The sequence below is a fragment of the Oryzias latipes genome, chromosome 4 (genome assembly GCF_053564925.1).
Source record: "Oryzias latipes strain Hd-rR chromosome 4, Olatipes_Hd-rR_3.1".
In the NCBI taxonomy this organism is placed as follows: domain Eukaryota; kingdom Metazoa; phylum Chordata; class Actinopteri; order Beloniformes; family Adrianichthyidae; genus Oryzias; species Oryzias latipes.
In genome coordinates this window covers 30,826,271-30,846,039 of record NC_136240.1, presented here as the reverse complement: position 1 = coordinate 30,846,039, position 19,769 = coordinate 30,826,271, and the positions used below count along the sequence as shown (strand labels likewise).

Genomic DNA, 19,769 nt, shown 5'->3' with positions numbered 1-19,769 from the left:
CTCGACATGAGGTTTTTGAAGTCTTGAGGTAAAGTCATTGAAATATAACATCAAGTCCTCCAGTTTGTTTGCCGTCAACTGTATCTCATAAATCTGTGAACAAGTCTTGCAATCGTGGTTTTACAGAAGGGGGAAGTTTGCATCTCTTCCTTCTTGTCTTACTTCTGAAATACAGAGGTTAGGATTGCTTAAACAGATTTCTATTGGGTTTCTGCTGCATTTTTGTGCATGGAGATGTTTAAAATAGTTCACAAGGATCAGAACGCATCCCCACTTTGAAACATCGAAGACTGTTTTCATTTCACCAGCTTTCAGCAACAAATGAGGTTTTATGGAGGCAAGATTTTCCAGTGGTATGTTTATATCAACTCTTTTATGTTTTATTGTCTTTTATTGAGACCTGCATTGTTAAGCACGGCGTCTTTTTCCACAAATTCACCCTTTTAATGTAACAGTTTTTCCTAAACACAAATAAACACTCTCATGAAGAGCCTGTAGATCTCAATATCTACAACTTGCATGAGCGCAAAGCCCCTCTTCTGAGGTTAAACGAACAGACGTGTCAATTATTTATTCTTGCTCTCAGTCTAACGTATGCATCCTTTAATTAGTAACGAAAGCAGAACAATAGTCAGAAATGTGAACAACCCAGGAAAATATCCACACAACAATCTAACCCCTTAACACTTCAGCAGAGGAACATCTAATCTCAGTATGACCCGTTATAGGGAGGACGCTTTCCCGCTTGCATCTTTTTCCTGAATGTCTGCATGTTGCTGAGAACTCCAATGAGCCCCCCTACTCCAAACACATATGGTTACTCCCCACCCCCCTTTTTTTTTTCTTTTACTTGCATGTCCTACATTTATTGTGTGTCAAACTATTTAGTGAACTGCCCAAGGCTTTGACTTTTTGGAGTTGCTTTTAATATCGTTTAAAATCAGACGATGATATAGGTCACGACTCATTTTGTCACCAATCAAATAAAAACGCCACAAAAGGGTCTCTACAAGTGAAATGGTTGAAAAGTTGCATCATCGGTCTGTGGTTTGAATTCTGTCATTGTGTCTTCCCTGCAGCACTGAGGCAAGAGTTTGGAACTGTTATATAAAAAATATAAAAATGCATGGAAGCTAAACAAAAAGAGAAAAAAAACAAAAATTTGGGTCCAAATTTAAAATACTAAAACGCTCTCGTTTTCATTCTTCAATACATGGATTCATTCATATTGGTAAGGAATGTCACAATGCCAGATATGTTTCCCCTTCAAAAGTGTTAAGCAAAACAAACATTTGAATGCTCGAGTGCTTTTAAAACCCCACAAAAGCACTGTTTGCCTGTGTGTGCATGAATCTTCGTGCGGAGGCTCGTCTGCGACATACTTGCGTGCTGCGCGGCTTGCTGGGAGAGCTGTTCTCCAGGTCTGCCAGGATGCTGGTGAGAGAGTCGATCTCTGCATCCAGACTGGAGCGCCGCTCTTCCAGGGTCTTCTCAGGTCCTTTTATCTGTCAGGAAACATCCAGCAAAGCTGCTTCAGAGCAGATTCAGACACTTTGCCTTCACTGTGAACTGTCATCCTCACGCTCTCTGACTCTTTAAACATCAAGTGGGCTGTCATTGTCTTTTACTGTCTTTTCATGGTACTGTAAAGGTCTGATTGATGGGAGTGCTGCTGTTCTTTCTGCAGGTTTTCCAGGTCTGCAGCTTTGGTAGACTCAGCATGTAGCTCCGGCCTCGTATACTGGTACTTAGTATTCAGAGAAACTCTTATTGGGGTTTTGAATCTTTAAACATTGTGTTGTGTTTAGATTCTTGCCAAGATCAACCCTGCAATCAAATCAGCAAAAGTTTGGCAAATAAACATCATCATACTGTCTCTTCTCCTTTTATTGAGTCATGATTAACTGAATGACTGACATTTTTTGAAGGAGTATGAATAATAGCTTATTGGATTTTTGAAACATAAAAAAGCTAGGTTTGTTTAAAATAAACTGCATTCTAATATTAAAAGTCCGCCATAATCAAATCAAAGTTTTGTTTTTTTCTGAACCATGATCATTTTTTAGTAAAAAACCAACAAAATGTGAAAAAGAAAAGACAAAAAAAACAAACAATTTTACTCTCACATAAAAAAGTCTACATTAAATGTGAGATCGTTTTTACCAGTAACACTAGCAAAGTGAGCAACTATAATCAGCCAAAGACATTGCAAGCATTTTGAAAAAGCTTTCAGTTGGGACGTAGAAACTGAAATAAACGGGCCAAAGAACCTGCTCTGCTCCATTCTGATTCATCCACTTGCCAACAAATAAATACATCAACCTCTTCATTTTCTGCAATATGGCCCTCTAATTTTGTTGCAACACTAATGTGAGCTTGGGATTGTGAGGGACTGTGGAAGAGTGTAAACAAAGGGATGATGGAATCTCAGTGGAGGTTTACTTCTGTACCAACAGTCCCGCCCACAACTCAGCGGCAAGTTACTCATGAACTACTGCCTGCCGACACAGGTATTTCGATGTTGCCAAGCATAGTTAAAACACCACTGGAAACTATTTTACAGTGGATAAAAAGATGACTGGAGTGGGACTTTAAATGACCTTTTCAGTCTGCCACAGAAATCCTGTCAGTCATTTTGAGCATTGAGTTTGATGAAATATTTGTTTTAGAAGAAGGAGAAAAGCTCAAGTTAATGACGATCCTTTAATGACAGAAAAAGTGCCTGCGTGCTGCTTAAAGCCGAAACTCCTGACACTGTTTTAGTTTCCACTCGCCCTCAGAGTCCTTCAAAAAAAAGGGCATATTAACACCAGACAGAGACATCTGCGGGGGAGAAACTCCAGCAGCAACGCTTCATCTGAAGGACAGTAGAGAACACCTCTCATCTCTTTACTCACACCACACCTTTTCTACTTTCAAGTCTATTTTCGCTGAGATTTTAGATACAATCAGACCTACAACCGTTGAAACTTTCCTGATTCATTAGACAAAATCATAATACGTGAAGAGAGCTTCTGCACAGAATTCCCAGTTATTTCTCTGGAATGACCGCCGCTCTTCCTCCTCTTTTCTTTTTGTCTGCACTTTGCTACAACTTCAAGAAGACTTCTTGCAACTGGCCGCGGGAGCTTGTTGACTCGGTTGGATCAGTGACTGCTTCTTATCCTAATGTTCTGTGTTTGGATTACCTGTCACAATCCATTACAGGCAGGCTTTGCCTCCATTTGGAGCAGACCTGCCGCTGAAATCACCAGTGGGGGTAAACAAAGCCAACGCTAATAGCTTTTCTTAAACCAACACGGAAGAAAAAAACAACAAAAAACAGGCAAACCTGTTTAAACGGTCACGACGAGGAGCATGAAAGGAAATATGGCCGTCTTAGTTTGGTGGAGGAATTTGCCGTAAAGGCCTTCAGAATGAGGACATCAGCCAAAATGGGAGATTTGTCTTTCCCTCTGTGTAAAGGTTCAGGCTTTTATGTGTCATAATCCAGACGTCTTTCTCACTGGGTGATGAAGAGAGTATTTCTGCTCATAAATACCATTTAATCCCAGATCATCCAGTATAAAGAGAAGGGGAAAAAAACGGACTTTTCCACCAATTTCTGTGGACTTTGCTGACAATTAGCAGTTCTGCCCTTATTTTAGACCAAGAGATCAGGAGAGTTTGAATGGATGAAGCAAACTGCAGGCCACTCTTAAAAAGTGACCAGCTGTCTTAAGAGAAACACAGAGTCTTGAAGTCTGTGAGGAGGAAGTTTAAGAGCAAAACACTTTTAACAAACGAGAGTCAATAGCTCTTGCAAGCACTTCTCAGAAATTTTAGAAAAGATGCCTAAAATAAGACTCCATGGTCAAGTCAGATGGGTTTTTTTTTCTGGAATAGTGTCTGAGTGTTAGAACGCTTTCACTGCAACAAGAACCATGTTTAAGCAAACTCATCCTAGAACTTTATAGAGGAAAAACAAAAGTTTATTGTTTAATGTGTCTATTTAGGAATAAGATGTGAGGATGACGAGAGAAAGGTTAGCAGAAGTTAAAGCAAAGGTTAATGCGGAAAAGAAGAAACAGAAGAACAACAAAATCGTTCGAGCATTAACCCTTGTGCTATCCTATGGGGTCAAGATGACCATTGAGGTGTTCTCCCTACCATGACAAAGGTGGATAAAGGTGGAGAGGATTTCATGTGATCCATGGACACCAGTGAAGATCATAAATCATTGAAGAAAAAAGGTTCAGAGCACTGTCTAGTGGGGTCTAGATGACCCAACTCCCAATGTTAAAGTGCCTAGGATAGCACGAGGGTTAAGGGGGTGTCTGCAATTACGGAAGAAATCAGTTTAATCAGTGGTTGGAATACTTTGGCTTCAAACTGCCATGGCAAGTCAGGTTATCCTAAACCCCAAAAGCCGTAAGCACTGCCTTGACGGGTGGATACATGCTGTCCGCGGGTGAAAGATGGGATAATCCTGTTTAGGACACGAAAAATATCAAGGTCATCGTTCGCTCTCAGAGCCCGCAAAGCAAAGACGTTCATGTCCACTTTTTTCTACCCGAATGCTGGTCACATCAAACACGTATCAAACACTATACAACCCACGAGAGGAAAAGTATGTGAGGCGCAGATGTGTCGTGCAGAGATTTCATTTTCTTAACCCCCCCAAATCCTGCACACAGCACAAGTAGCTGTTAATGCAAATCAATTGATAAATGTGCAGTCAGATTTCCTCAAAGATTAGAAAATGAGGTGGGTATTTACTGAGGGTGTAATGATCAATCAATTCATCGATGAATCCATTTCTATTCCCAACCAGGTTTCCCATTTTTATAATGTCTGAAAAGGAAAAAAAGCACATAGCCTGGCCTCAGTGGGAAGCATAAGTTATGAGAATGTTTGTCGGACAGATGATTGTAAACAGTCATGCCTGTACGTGACTGAATGTAATAGCAACCATAAAAGGAAAATATGTTAATTGACAGACATCAAATGTGGACGACAGCTCCATATTTTGTCCTTATTTTTGGTACATTTCATCAAACAATGGTGGACTCATCACAAACTTGCAACAGTAAGAAATGAAATCAATGTGGTAATCAACACAAGGAGAGTTAGAACAGAAGTTTGCATAAACACGTTTTTAAGATACTTTTTCACAGATGAATTGTAGAGTGTAGAGTTGACTATGACAGGGAATTCCAGAAGGATTTTCAGTGTATCTGCAACAGACACACACACACACACATACACATGCACACATATTCAATTTCTAGAAGGACTTATTGTGATAGGTTTAGTGCCAGAGAATCAACTGTGTTAAATCAAGCTGTGCTTCAGTGAACCAGCTGGATGACTGTTCTGCATTCCTTTCCAGAGGCCAGAACTTGCAGAAGTATAACCGCTTTATTTGCAGAAAAAGAAGAAAAATAGGATTCATTTCATGAAGAGTGTCGCTGAAATTCTGCACAGCGGGACAGAAATGCAAAGACCGTGTTGTCACCAGTCTGTGTTCTGCTCAACGTGCAGTTCATGAGTGAAGTATCGAACTTGTGAGCTTCCCACTATAAGTTACTCTGCAGCTCCAACATCAACACAACCACTGAAAACGCTGAATAACACACACATGTCATTCTCAGTTGAATACATTATTTCTGTTTCAATGCTTTCAATGGAGCTGTCAATAATTTTTATCTCAAAAACCAACACAACAGTAATATCTATGCCTGAAAAGAAGATACTTTAAAAAAAACATCCATACATTTCATGGACTAATGCAGCATTTTCTTTTTTAAAATCAATATGATACACTAAATGTGTTTAGTGTAATCACTGCCAGAACCAAAAGAACCAAGTCATCCTGACTAGAAATTTGTTATTCAACAACTAGGAGTATTCATACTTGTTTGAATGCAATGTGATTTTTCTCTTTTTTTAAAACACTTTCATAGATTAGATTTTTGTACCTTGTTCAAAAATTTGAAACATATGTTTACTCTCAAACAGAAAAAAGAAATGACCAGTCAACTTGGCTCACAGCTAAAAAGTCATGTAGACATTTTATCAAAGCTGTGTCATTTGTGCTTCCACACATTGACTGTATAAAAGAAGTGGACAGAGTGAGTGCGATGTCACCTGTAGAAAATGACTTGTTTCCAGTTCAGTCAAGTCGCCATTTTTTGTGCAATACGGACATCGCCATGTCGGATTCAGACATTGTCAGTAAGCAGTGATGGTTCCTGGTCGGTCTGAGTCATCATTTCTATGGCAACCACTTTCACCAATCAAGAGTGAGCTTGTTTGAAGTCAACATCCCTACCACCTGAGGGTGGGCTCGGGGGAATCTGTTTAGCAAACATTTTGAACTTGAGACCACATACTTTTATTTAGGACATCCGATTGGCCAGTTCATAACTTGAATAAATTTAACTTCAGCAAATAAGTAAGTGAGTAATAAGTAAGTATTAGAAAAAAGAAGCTTATAGAATTATTGGTTTAAGACTCGTAGTGACCATTATTGAACCCTAACAAATCTATTCTTTTAGAAGAACAGCCCTATTGTAAAGACAAAGCCGGAAATGCTCCATTAAAAATACAATTTCTTTAGCAAAAAAGGTTAAATGGTGAATTAGAAGAGAGTCCCATTCACTGAAGCTGGAGTGGCTTCTGTTGTTTTACCCAAATATTTGGAAAATGTCATCAGAAATACCAGGCATAGTTGGAGACACACCCCTCCAAAACAGTCCCTCCTTTGTCGTCCTGTTGTGTGCGAAAAGAGGCGAGATCACTTCACCCATTACTTTTTATGGGGGAAAAGACGCACTTTAGTTACTGACAGCCACAGGAGGGCTTTACAACTAGAGACGGTTGCTCAAGAACTGATAAAGAAGACAAGACAGACAAGCAGAATATGGAAAGCAACCTCTAAAACAACCAAACGATGGAACGTAACCTACAAAAAAGTATACAAACACGTTTTAAATAATGCGATGTATGAAGTTTAAAAGCTTGTGTTTGCTGGCAGTAGGACAGTTACTGTAGGTTAGGAGGACCGGGCTTCTTTTAAAGTTCAACCACAGAGTTTCAGACGAACAACAATACAAAACCCTTTACAAAGCACAAAGGAAAAACACTCTGCTTCAAAAGCAGCAGTTCTACCCGCTTCACAACATCTTCAGATGAGTCATTTGTGAAGTATATTTAGAGAGTGAAACAAAAATCACAACAGCCACATACTTTCATTTAAACCCAGCACCGCAAGGTTTCTTGGAAACGCATCTTCCTATTTAGGCGACTTCTTGTCACCTTCCACATTAAAGGAGGTGCCACACTGACTCATGCACAGATCTTAAACTGACAACGAACAAAGTGGGTTCGAGTCAGAGAGTCAGATCGTCAGATCAGTACTGATCAACGGGAGCCCTGTGAGAAATAGAGAACGGCAATTCTGCAAGAACAACAAAGTGGGCACTGCTCTAAAATAAGGGCCTCCCTGAGCTTTGCTGCTTTGTTAAAAAGGTTCTTGAAGATTTCCAAAAATGCAGGTTCATTTTTACCAGTCGTTTTGAATTCAGCGTCTGTTTCTCCGAGTTCTGCGAGCTGTGAGGACTTAAAGGGAAGCAACTCCACATGCTGAGCTGACTGAGACGTTAAAAGTCAAAAGCGCGTGTTGTTTACATGAGAGTCGGAGTGATCGAGTGTTTAGGAGCCCTCGCTATTTACAGATTGGGTGTGAAGGGCCGTGAACTCGCACACGTTTTAGAACTTGATTAAATGATGCAACGTGGTGACTCCACGCTTACAAAGAGAGCAAACATTAAAGGCGCGAGAGCGCTCGGATCAAATGAAAGTGCTCACAGAGACCTTTTGATTTTTCGGAGCAGCTTACACTGAACAAAGGAATGTGAACCGCGGGGAAGATATCTCTGCAGAGGTCAAGTGCTGAGCTTCAGGCCAGATAGTCCAGAGGGGCCAGATGCCTGCGGGTATTATGACAAGCAAGGCAGAGATAAATGACCGAGCTCCACCAATAGGTGTCAGCCTTCCATCCATCCTTTCAGAGCGCTGGGGAGGAATGTGTGTGTGTGTGTGTGTGTGTTCACTCCGGACAGAAAACTCTGCACAGCACCTTAAAAATCAGAGGCATTCAGCGCCTCCTCTCACCTGATAATCGTAGGAGTTCATCAGCGGCGGAGGAGGGAAGGAGCCTTGCGGTGGCGGCAGGCCGGGGGACTCGTGGACAGGTGGTGGAGGGGGAGGGAGGTCCGCTGGGATGGAGACAGACACACGGGGAGCAAAGAGAGACAAAAACAGTTTATTTATTACTTCCCCTTTTTTGTCTGCAGCCAAAGTGTCACGTTTCAGAGCGTGCACCGTCCAACCAGCACACAAACATCTCTTTTGCAGCAGCACATTTTGAGGTTTTGAAGCTTTGGATACAATCATAGATGCCAGAAAGGATCTGCAAATTCACAAATCAAAGGCGAAGTTCACAATGTATTAAGAGTCAGGCAGAATAAACGGGATGTAATGAGTCTATTGGTTCAGTAATTTACTGCAGCTGTGAGTCATTTCCTGTCGAACGGAGGTACAAATGGAGCTCTTTTCTTTGGTTTTGAAGCTTTTAAGAGGTCGGGACTTGAAAAAAAAAATAACTGAACTAAATTTCAGAAAATGCCACAGGTTAATTAGGCCTGACAAACCAACATCAGCAGCTAAAAACACTGATTTGTCTTCATTTATCAGGTTGAACTGGAGAGACAAAAAGAAAAAAAAAAGTTTGAAAGAGGAGAGTGGACGAGCATCTTCACCAACAGACTGACACACTTGATTGGAGCCGTTTGGTTTTAATCTGCAGAAAGCATGGCAGTGCCCCCCCCCCCCCCCCTTCGCTCCAAAATTGAAAATGTAAATGTCGTGTTCCCAACATGTAGATGAGGTGTCTGCTCTGCCAGAGGAGGAGTAACAAGACTAATGTGCGGTTCAGAAGTCAGCGCTAATCCAAGGATTGCATCGCGCCACATGTTTCAGACAGGATCAGGAATTTGGTGCCAAATTAAATTCTGATTTGGCTTCTCTCAGCACAGGACTTACACTGAATCACTTGACCATGTACTTCTAAGTACCAAACCAGACATGAGCTTTGCAAATTAAAGGCTTTTATGAGACGTAATGGGAATTTGTTCCAACTCACGTCTTTGATGAGTCCTGTTTAGAAATTCCATTTGCTTTCCATGGCTTTTATCTGTTTTCATTAGAATCTAATTGATGTCATCAGTGTAGTTTATTCAAGGCAGCTGACCAAATTAATTAAGAGCGCCTCTATGCTGCCTCCATGAAACCTGCGGAAGATAACGCTGCGCGTGACTACATTCCAGCAACAGCCAGGGTTGCGTTGCATCTTCCTCCCGCTTGTGTCATGTCAACTGTTGGTGAAGTAACATCCAGTGACCTCGGATAAGTCTCCAGAGAGCAGCGAGGCCCCTTCAGACCGCTGGCCTGCTCCTCAAAGCAGCACTTCCTGCCTAAGTATAAGCCACTTGTAACTTTGGGATTAAAGGGAATGAAAACATTTAGTTTCATGTGCATTTCCCTCAAACATCAAACATGTTTGGGTCCATCATTTCATGGAAGTTGTTAGTGTTTTATTGAAAGGGTCCAACTATTCTGCAAAGAGTACGAGCTGGCGCTCAGACAGGGATCATTGAGCATCTTTGCTTATTGTGACCTTCTACTCCCAGCATTCGTCATCATGCCAGTTATTTGGGATGGAAACGTGTTTGTGTTTTCATTTGCAATGATGTGTGTGTGTGTGTGTACAATCCCTTAAGTCCTTCAAAGCAACTTTCCCTCAAATGACTGCACTCAACCTTGAGGTTGTGTGTGACTGATTCAGGGTCGGTGCTAGGGTTGTGCCGATGGACGATATCATCGTCCATCGTGATGGGTGACTGACATCCCGATGGAGAGACCACCATCGTGATGCCACGCCCCCGCCACGTTGCGCGTCGACACCATAAGCCGCGGTTAAATGTACAAAATATCTTGATGGGATCAATGGTCGGATTAGAATCCAACCGTGTAGATGGGCCCAGAAAAATGTTTTCAGAATATAAAAACGTTCACTAAGGTCACACTTTCGGTCGGAATAAATCATTCGCACATGCGCAGTAGGGTTTGAAAAACGGAAGGATATAAACTCCGCCGAGCGGCTTTTTTTCTTCAAACTTTATTGTATGTAACAATTCAATACAAAACATTGTTAAACAGCGCCGAGCGGCTATATACATTGACATGTCAGCTCGGTAAAATACGAGATGATCTTCTAAACGTGCTTTTAATAATGTTACGGTTATTATGAAACACCTGTTCGCTCATCATTTGAATTTTAATCCGTGTGGTCAGTGCTTTTTCTGAACGGAGCCAGGATTAGCAGTATGCTAACACGGGCTAACAACATTAGCTTTGGGTGGCGCTGCTTGCTGGCTGCACGTAAACATGTAAGAATAACATCAGCCTTTATTTAGTCGGGACACGACTGGAAACACAAATCCGCGTGATTGTTTGAATGTTTTCTAAGGACTGAGCGACATTTCTGCTTTGAAGCTCAAACCGCTGTGTGTGCTGACGATCCGAGCTGTGCTCAGACACACACTTTTAGACCCGGTTCTGAGTTCGGTTGCTTGTACCCCTAGAGCTGCGGGACGGATCGCAGTCTTAAATCTCCCGCACATAGCGGCTCATGTACCATCAAAGACAAAGCTGTAAGTCCGCACTCCCCCGGAAGTGCGGGAGCGGACTACTTCTTTTCTATTTTGTTTGTTACTTTTTTTGTTAAAGTCACTTCCCTCAGTTTATACTGGATCATCGCGGATTAGTCATTAGTTGGGAAATAAAATGAAAAAAGCAAAAAAACGAATAGCAGTTATATAAGAACGAAAAATGTAAAAATACCCCCCCCCCCCCCCCGACGATGTCATCGTCCATCCCGATGGTTGACAGCAAACATCGTCAACGGCCAATTTAAGGGACATCGCCCAACCCTAGTCGGCGCTGAAGCATTTGCTCCTTCACAGAAGCCTCGGAGAAAGCAACGCAAACCTTTAGAAACAGTTAATGTCAGACTCATTTTCATAAATGAACATTTCATAAAGCACTTTTTGCTTTGAAGCTGAGCTATGCAGTCCGATATGAATCTCTTTGATTTACAGCTAAAAGACAAAGAAGAAACTGCTCCGATGGACCGAAGAGTTGAGAGATTACTCATCTACAACAAGCCGCAGCACAGCTTTATTTCTTTACATTAGAGCTCCGCCGTCAAAAACTTTCAAGTGTCTGCACGCAGCTAAAGAGATAACAGAGGGAGAAAATGAAACCTGCTTTAGTCTGCAGAAAGATAAAATAGTCCCTCATTCCGCGGCAAATATTCTGTTGGTTTCTGAAAGCAACCAGAGAGGACTAAAGCTGAAGCTCATTCAAGGAAAGCTTCTTTTCATCCTGCAGATTCACTGATTTGAAACATTTCTGAGAGAACCTTCAAAAACAAACAGTCCTTGAATGTTGGAGTCTTTTCAAACTAAAATATTTTTAAACATGCTTTTTAAGTGCCCTTTAACATTAAATACAATTTTTAAATAAGTAGGAAAATATATTATTAACTTGAAGAAGTTTGTCCAAATTTTTACAGTTCAGTCACAAACTATCCAGTTTTGACACAGAAATTACATTTAATTTCTACTAAAAACTTGCATAAATCAGTATTAAAGATTGTGTGTGAGTGCAGGGAAAGATCAGAGATGATTATATAAAAGTTTATCATTAAAAGTCAGGCAGAAAGCTCTTTCACACCACCTTCTTTTAATATTTATCTACACCCCCCCCCCCCTTCGCTCCAAAATTGAAAATGTAAATGTCGTGTTCCCAACATGTAGATGAGGTGTCTGCTCTGCCAGAGGAGGAGTAACAAGACTAATGTGCGGTTCAGAAGTCAGCGCTAATCCAAGGATTGCATCGCGCCACATGTTTCAGACAGGATCAGGAATTTGGTGCCAAATTAAATTCTGATTTGGCTTCTCTCAGCACAGGACTTACACTGAATCACTTGACCATGTACTTCTAAGTACCAAACCAGACATGAGCTTTGCAAATTAAAGGCTTTTATGAGACGTAATGGGAATTTGTTCCAACTCACGTCTTTGATGAGTCCTGTTTAGAAATTCCATTTGCTTTCCATGGCTTTTATCTGTTTTCATTAGAATCTAATTGATGTCATCAGTGTAGTTTATTCAAGGCAGCTGACCAAATTAATTAAGAGCGCCTCTATGCTGCCTCCATGAAACCTGCGGAAGATAACGCTGCGCGTGACTACATTCCAGCAACAGCCAGGGTTGCGTTGCATCTTCCTCCCGCTTGTGTCATGTCAACTGTTGGTGAAGTAACATCCAGTGACCTCGGATAAGTCTCCAGAGAGCAGCGAGGCCCCTTCAGACCGCTGGCCTGCTCCTCAAAGCAGCACTTCCTGCCTAAGTATAAGCCACTTGTAACTTTGGGATTAAAGGGAATGAAAACATTTAGTTTCATGTGCATTTCCCTCAAACATCAAACATGTTTGGGTCCATCATTTCATGGAAGTTGTTAGTGTTTTATTGAAAGGGTCCAACTATTCTGCAAAGAGTACGAGCTGGCGCTCAGACAGGGATCATTGAGCATCTTTGCTTATTGTGACCTTCTACTCCCAGCATTCGTCATCATGCCAGTTATTTGGGATGGAAACGTGTTTGTGTTTTCATTTGCAATGATGTGTGTGTGTGTGTGTACAATCCCTTAAGTCCTTCAAAGCAACTTTCCCTCAAATGACTGCACTCAACCTTGAGGTTGTGTGTGACTGATTCAGGGTCGGTGCTAGGGTTGTGCCGATGGACGATATCATCGTCCATCGTGATGGGTGACTGACATCCCGATGGAGAGACCACCATCGTGATGCCACGCCCCCGCCACGTTGCGCGTCGACACCATAAGCCGCGGTTAAATGTACAAAATATCTTGATGGGATCAATGGTCGGATTAGAATCCAACCGTGTAGATGGGCCCAGAAAAATGTTTTCAGAATATAAAAACGTTCACTAAGGTCACACTTTCGGTCGGAATAAATCATTCGCACATGCGCAGTAGGGTTTGAAAAACGGAAGGATATAAACTCCGCCGAGCGGCTTTTTTTCTTCAAACTTTATTGTATGTAACAATTCAATACAAAACATTGTTAAACAGCGCCGAGCGGCTATATACATTGACATGTCAGCTCGGTAAAATACGAGATGATCTTCTAAACGTGCTTTTAATAATGTTACGGTTATTATGAAACACCTGTTCGCTCATCATTTGAATTTTAATCCGTGTGGTCAGTGCTTTTTCTGAACGGAGCCAGGATTAGCAGTATGCTAACACGGGCTAACAACATTAGCTTTGGGTGGCGCTGCTTGCTGGCTGCACGTAAACATGTAAGAATAACATCAGCCTTTATTTAGTCGGGACACGACTGGAAACACAAATCCGCGTGATTGTTTGAATGTTTTCTAAGGACTGAGCGACATTTCTGCTTTGAAGCTCAAACCGCTGTGTGTGCTGACGATCCGAGCTGTGCTCAGACACACACTTTTAGACCCGGTTCTGAGTTCGGTTGCTTGTACCCCTAGAGCTGCGGGACGGATCGCAGTCTTAAATCTCCCGCACATAGCGGCTCATGTACCATCAAAGACAAAGCTGTAAGTCCGCACTCCCCCGGAAGTGCGGGAGCGGACTACTTCTTTTCTATTTTGTTTGTTACTTTTTTTGTTAAAGTCACTTCCCTCAGTTTATACTGGATCATCGCGGATTAGTCATTAGTTGGGAAATAAAATGAAAAAAGCAAAAAAACGAATAGCAGTTATATAAGAACGAAAAATGTAAAAATACCCCCCCCCCCCCCCGACGATGTCATCGTCCATCCCGATGGTTGACAGCAAACATCGTCAACGGCCAATTTAAGGGACATCGCCCAACCCTAGTCGGCGCTGAAGCATTTGCTCCTTCACAGAAGCCTCGGAGAAAGCAACGCAAACCTTTAGAAACAGTTAATGTCAGACTCATTTTCATAAATGAACATTTCATAAAGCACTTTTTGCTTTGAAGCTGAGCTATGCAGTCCGATATGAATCTCTTTGATTTACAGCTAAAAGACAAAGAAGAAACTGCTCCGATGGACCGAAGAGTTGAGAGATTACTCATCTACAACAAGCCGCAGCACAGCTTTATTTCTTTACATTAGAGCTCCGCCGTCAAAAACTTTCAAGTGTCTGCACGCAGCTAAAGAGATAACAGAGGGAGAAAATGAAACCTGCTTTAGTCTGCAGAAAGATAAAATAGTCCCTCATTCCGCGGCAAATATTCTGTTGGTTTCTGAAAGCAACCAGAGAGGACTAAAGCTGAAGCTCATTCAAGGAAAGCTTCTTTTCATCCTGCAGATTCACTGATTTGAAACATTTCTGAGAGAACCTTCAAAAACAAACAGTCCTTGAATGTTGGAGTCTTTTCAAACTAAAATATTTTTAAACATGCTTTTTAAGTGCCCTTTAACATTAAATACAATTTTTAAATAAGTAGGAAAATATATTATTAACTTGAAGAAGTTTGTCCAAATTTTTACAGTTCAGTCACAAACTATCCAGTTTTGACACAGAAATTACATTTAATTTCTACTAAAAACTTGCATAAATCAGTATTAAAGATTGTGTGTGAGTGCAGGGAAAGATCAGAGATGATTATATAAAAGTTTATCATTAAAAGTCAGGCAGAAAGCTCTTTCACACCACCTTCTTTTAATATTTATCTACACGCACATTTTGTTAAGCCACATACCCCCCCCCCCGACTACGCACAACACGTCTCTGCACGTTACAACCATATTTATACAACGCAACGCCACATCCTTTTCTTTAGATTTCCGATGTCCCCGTTCTCTCATGTCTATTTTCTAATCAGTGCTTCTTGCGTGGAGTTTCTGGTATCGTTTCCCAGCTCTCCAAACCCTGCATTACTTCTGTTTTGATGAAGTCAAAAATAATCATCAACCAATCAATTGTGTGGGGGGGGGGGGGGGGGGGGGTCTTCTGCTTCTTGCCGCATACCTCTTTAGACATATGCCTACGTTTCCCCCTGATGCTACGTTCGCATTAGGAACGGAAAAAGGACACCGGAGCGACCATTTCCAATGAGAAGCCTATGTATGCTCTGCATATGTGCGTATCAGGCTCCCGGATGCCAAAATCTCACGTTCGCGCGTCGCTGTGCACGTTTTTAAATCAGTTTTTGGGCTCGATGTCAAAAATCATTGAACACGCGTCGAAAGTTAAACTAGCTGAACTTTGATCAATCGGGGACTTGGATTTGGCAGGGATTAAGGAGTAGTGTCCTTTAAAAACACAGAAGTACCAACCTTTTGAAAATTGATCATGAAGGAGAAATTAATAGTTGCGGTTTGTGCCAGGGGCAGAGCTCTGCGGTTAGAGCTGTGAAGGAAAAAGCCTGGAGCAAGAGTCCCGAGATTTGCACCAAGCCTCTTCCAACTGTGAGTACATGCACTAGTATCAGGTGGCAACAGTCCACTTTGAATACTGCATGCTAAAAGTGCATTCAGGAACTCACGTTCAGCACGTTCAACAACGTGCCACACATGCCCGGTGTGAAGCAAACTCTTTGGATTCTGCAGTTCTGTCAGCTGCTCACTTGGAGGCAGCAAACAAAGGTCTGAACGGGTCACAAAAAGAACCTTGACAAAGCAAGCCAGCTAGGCCTGCTAGACCACGGACTGCCATGTAACAGTACATGCCTGCACCTCCTCAGCACACCACATTTACACAGGAGACATTTTTAAACTTTGTCTTATTTGTTTCTTCCATGTGCTTTGGGCTACTTTTTCTTCCAGACTCATAATGAATTGCACTTTCGTCATTCACTTCCTTTGGTTCGCTTCCTCTCTGTGGTAACAGAAGTTCCACGGAGAATTCAACCTCCAGAGAAACTCTCCAAAGTCTGAATGTGTGAAATAAAATCTTCCATCTGTATTGGACCACAATTTACTCCTTTGATCCAGACCAGAGATCAGGTGAGCTGTCAAACGACCTGAAATATCTAAAAAAAAAAACAAAAAAAAACAGACATCTGTATTTTTTGCTTTATTTTACCCACTTGTGCCTTCCTTTGGGAAATGTTCCCCCCAAAACAAAACCATACTACCCAATAATACCTACATTTGAAAAACAAGTAAAGTTATCTTCTTGCACATAATATCTTTGCCTTTTTATGCTATTTGGCTTATTTTTCATGTTCCCTATCTAACTTTGTTTTTCCTATTAAATGGCCGAGGAGCCCATTACTGGCTACCTGCTGCGGCCGTCAACAGCTGTGTTTACTGAAAAACACAACCAAGCTGGAGGCCCCAGCTTTTAAGTCCCAAAGAAAAAAAAACTTCACCTCATTTACGTCATCCTGTATTTTTATTTGTAATGAAGAAAGGCAGGGTTGAGGTTGCGAGCGCTGCTTGTTCTGCCGCGGCGTTGCCGTGGCGCTGCAGCGGCCAGCGTGAGACGGCTCCTGTGCTGTGAATGAAGCTCGCTCCATTTGTGACAATGGGGAGATGAAAGCTTCAAGTGGGCACTAATGAGAGAAGCAGCAGGAAGACCACTTTAGTACAACAACTTCCCATTTCTTTATTGAGCAATTACTTTTAAGTAGCTGCTTTGTGAACGAGGAATCCTAATTTGTGATTAAAGTTGTTTGAGAGACCATAAGAGGTTCGGTCTGGAACATGAGAACTGGTAAAGAGATGGAGAGAGGGTGGAGATGGATCCAGCTGTGATGCTGCACTAAAATAAACTTTGTTTTTCACATAAATGAATCATTATCATTTGCATTTCCACATATGACTAATAATTGGTTGGTTTTTAACTTGTTGCAATTTATTGCACTAAAAGTTGTGAAAAAGAGTAGAAGTATTCTTTTTAGAGAAGATCTGCAGGACGATTAGAACATTTTGTGGGGGAGGGAAGATTGGATGCTGAAGCGTATGTTTACAGATTTACATATGTACGAAAATCATTGGAGTTCACATTTGTAATCTGCAGCCATCTGGCCTGTAAGGACAAAGGCTGGCTGGGAGTGAGGCTGCCTTTCGCATAAAACCGCCAACTTTTTTTCACTGAAAGGTTTGGCTTGCAGCAGAGCTGAGGAAACCTAAAATGCTGGGAGTGTGCGTTTATTTTGTACAACTTGAATTTGATTTATGACTAAAGGCGGGGCAGGCTGTTATCATTTCCTCTGGCTGTGTGGAGCCAAAATAAAGGCAGAGGAGAAAGGACAAGGCTGGTGTCAGAACATTAACTTCACCGAAAAAAGTGAGGAGTTTCAGCAGGGGAACGCAGGTTTCTTTATTTGGTTCCTGCTGATGCCTCTTCCGTGAGGCATCCTCCTTCTAAACTATACAGACTCAGTTATTTAACCTTCTTCATGGGTCAAACACATTCAGGGGGGGTCACTGAGGCCACGTACACTCACTCACCCCTCGTCTTTAGGGCCTCATTTTTTTTTGAAGTTTGTCACACCCCTCACAGCTTTAAAAACAGCCATTTCTTGCTTTCTTTTCTGATAACCTAAAGGATGTTGAATGACAACAAGAGAATTTGATATCAGAAAAGCAATCGCCGGTTCAGATGGGGAACCGATACATTTTTCACATGGATCTGTAAATTCTTAGTAGCAGAGCGCCAGAGCTTAGTTCTGACATAATTATGGCCTTCTCGACTCTGAACCCGGCTCTCAATTAACATGATATGTAAACAAGAGTGAGTTATGATTTTATAACATGACAGAGGATTTCCCGTTAAGTGTAGAAGAGTAAAGTCTGGCGACTTGCAGCTTAACATGGGGGGGGGGGGGGGGTATGAAGTTGTATGACAATGAAAGAGAGTACAATTTACATGAATACAGGAATCGATGATGATGTGTGGCTCTTGAGGTGTTTTTCAGCTCAAGACTGACTGACTGAACCCGACTGTCACAAAAGACACCTTTCACTGGAGACACTCTGCTCGAAAGAGTTGCGCTAGCAAAGAGTAGCAAAAGAAAACGTGAAGACGGTGCTCCCTGTCTCACCTTATGATGAAAGCACGTTCAAGAACATGCGTTTAGCGCGTACTTGAACGCACATCAGTGTGCCTAGTCTAAACGTAGCATTAGAGTTGGTAGAACAAACAGTAAGGTCTTCGTAGATCGACAATGATCATGATCAATTAAAGAACCACCCGCCAACAACAATTTCAAATTGCTGATCTGCTTGTAAAACAAGCCACTTTTTTTTTCTATGGACCTGTGTAAATTCAGATCAAGCATTAATCTCCAGCCACTCAAGGACCAATAACGCAGGTGTGATTGATTTCCATCAATGCCATGAGAATCAGAACCTTTACAGAAAACCAAATAGCCTACATAGGCTGGGGAAAACCAAATGTCTACATCGTCTGTGTAGATGAAAATAACAGTTGACTGGACTGGATTCATCTCACCTCAAAATCCGAACAGAGCAGACTTCTCAGATCAGTTCGATACTTGCTGTCTATCAAAGTATCTGCATTCTGAGAGCAGGAGGTCTATATGAAGTTAAAATCCCAAATTTGAGGCCTTCACTCTGCAGGGCCTGGTCTTCATCAGGGCTGTTCAAAACCCTGATCCTCGAGATTCAGCATCCTGCTTGTTTTCCAAACATTCATATCCTAACCTGCTGCTGATTACCTGGATCAGGTGAGGTCAGTCAATCCAAACCTCGAATCACCCGATCCAACTCATCAGCAGTGAGAGAGGCAGGGGTAGTTAAAAAAAAACCAAACAGGATGGAAGATCTGGAGGCTGAGGGTCGGAGACTACTGGCCAACATTTCAACAGAAACATGGTTTTTGAACAGAAAGAATGAAAGTCCACACAGTTTAAGATCATCATGAAAGAGTCCAGTTAATGTGTGGCGCCTGCCAGAGGGCACCGCTTTCAATTTGCCGGCTGATCTAAATTCCACCCCTCCTATATGGAAATGACCTTTGAGTAGTGACCGAGAGACTAAGACTGCGAATTCAAATGACCAAAATGTGCCCCTTCCAAAGGGTGGCCAGGTTCAGGTTTACAGATAAGGAAGGGGGCTCAAATATCCGGAGGGACATCAGGGCTTCAGCTGCTGCTGCTGCTCCTTGGCGTCAGAGCCAGCCCAGGAATTTTCCCTCTCCTGGTATTTAAGTGATAGAACCAGACACAGCAGTCCCGTGATTTCATGGATATTTATTTATTTATTGGCGCATCTGTTAACTTCCCGCTCAGGATTTCGACTTCCTGTGGTCAAACGCACAACAGTGCTCAACAGATGGGATGAGGACGGCAATAATTTAAACTGTAGGGCAAATTTTAGGAAGTTAAACATTTATTTTTAAAACTAACTGGTGGCCAACAAGGAGTTGTGCAATAAAGACTTAAAAATATACATTTAAAAATGATTGACCATTAAAAAAGAAATTATAAATAGAGGGGCATGTGAAACTTTGTGGGTGACAGCCACAACATGCACTGCAGTCGGCTTTGCACACGCTGCAGAATAAACAGTACAAGCTACAGTACAGTGTATGTTGTGTTCCACTTAAATAAAAGTTGTCTTTGTTTGCACCCCGAGCACGAGCCTGCGGTGTCTTTAGGGACACTTGTACACT

General features: G+C 41.8%; 1 protein-coding gene across 4 annotated transcripts in view; it reads right to left on the bottom strand.

The window, feature by feature from the left end:
• Nucleotides 1–19,769, bottom strand: part of lpp (LIM domain containing preferred translocation partner in lipoma) — a 193,302-nt gene that overhangs the window by 91,498 nt on the left and 82,035 nt on the right. For all 4 annotated transcript variants that reach the window (XM_078946278.1, XM_078946280.1, XM_078946279.1 and 1 more), the window contains 2 exons: nt 8,158–8,261; nt 1,383–1,505 (listed from right to left, as the gene is read on the bottom strand). In XM_078946278.1, the coding sequence (XP_078802404.1) occupies nt 1,383–1,505; nt 8,158–8,261 (227 nt within the window). The remainder of the gene's footprint in view (nt 1–1,382; nt 1,506–8,157; nt 8,262–19,769) is intronic.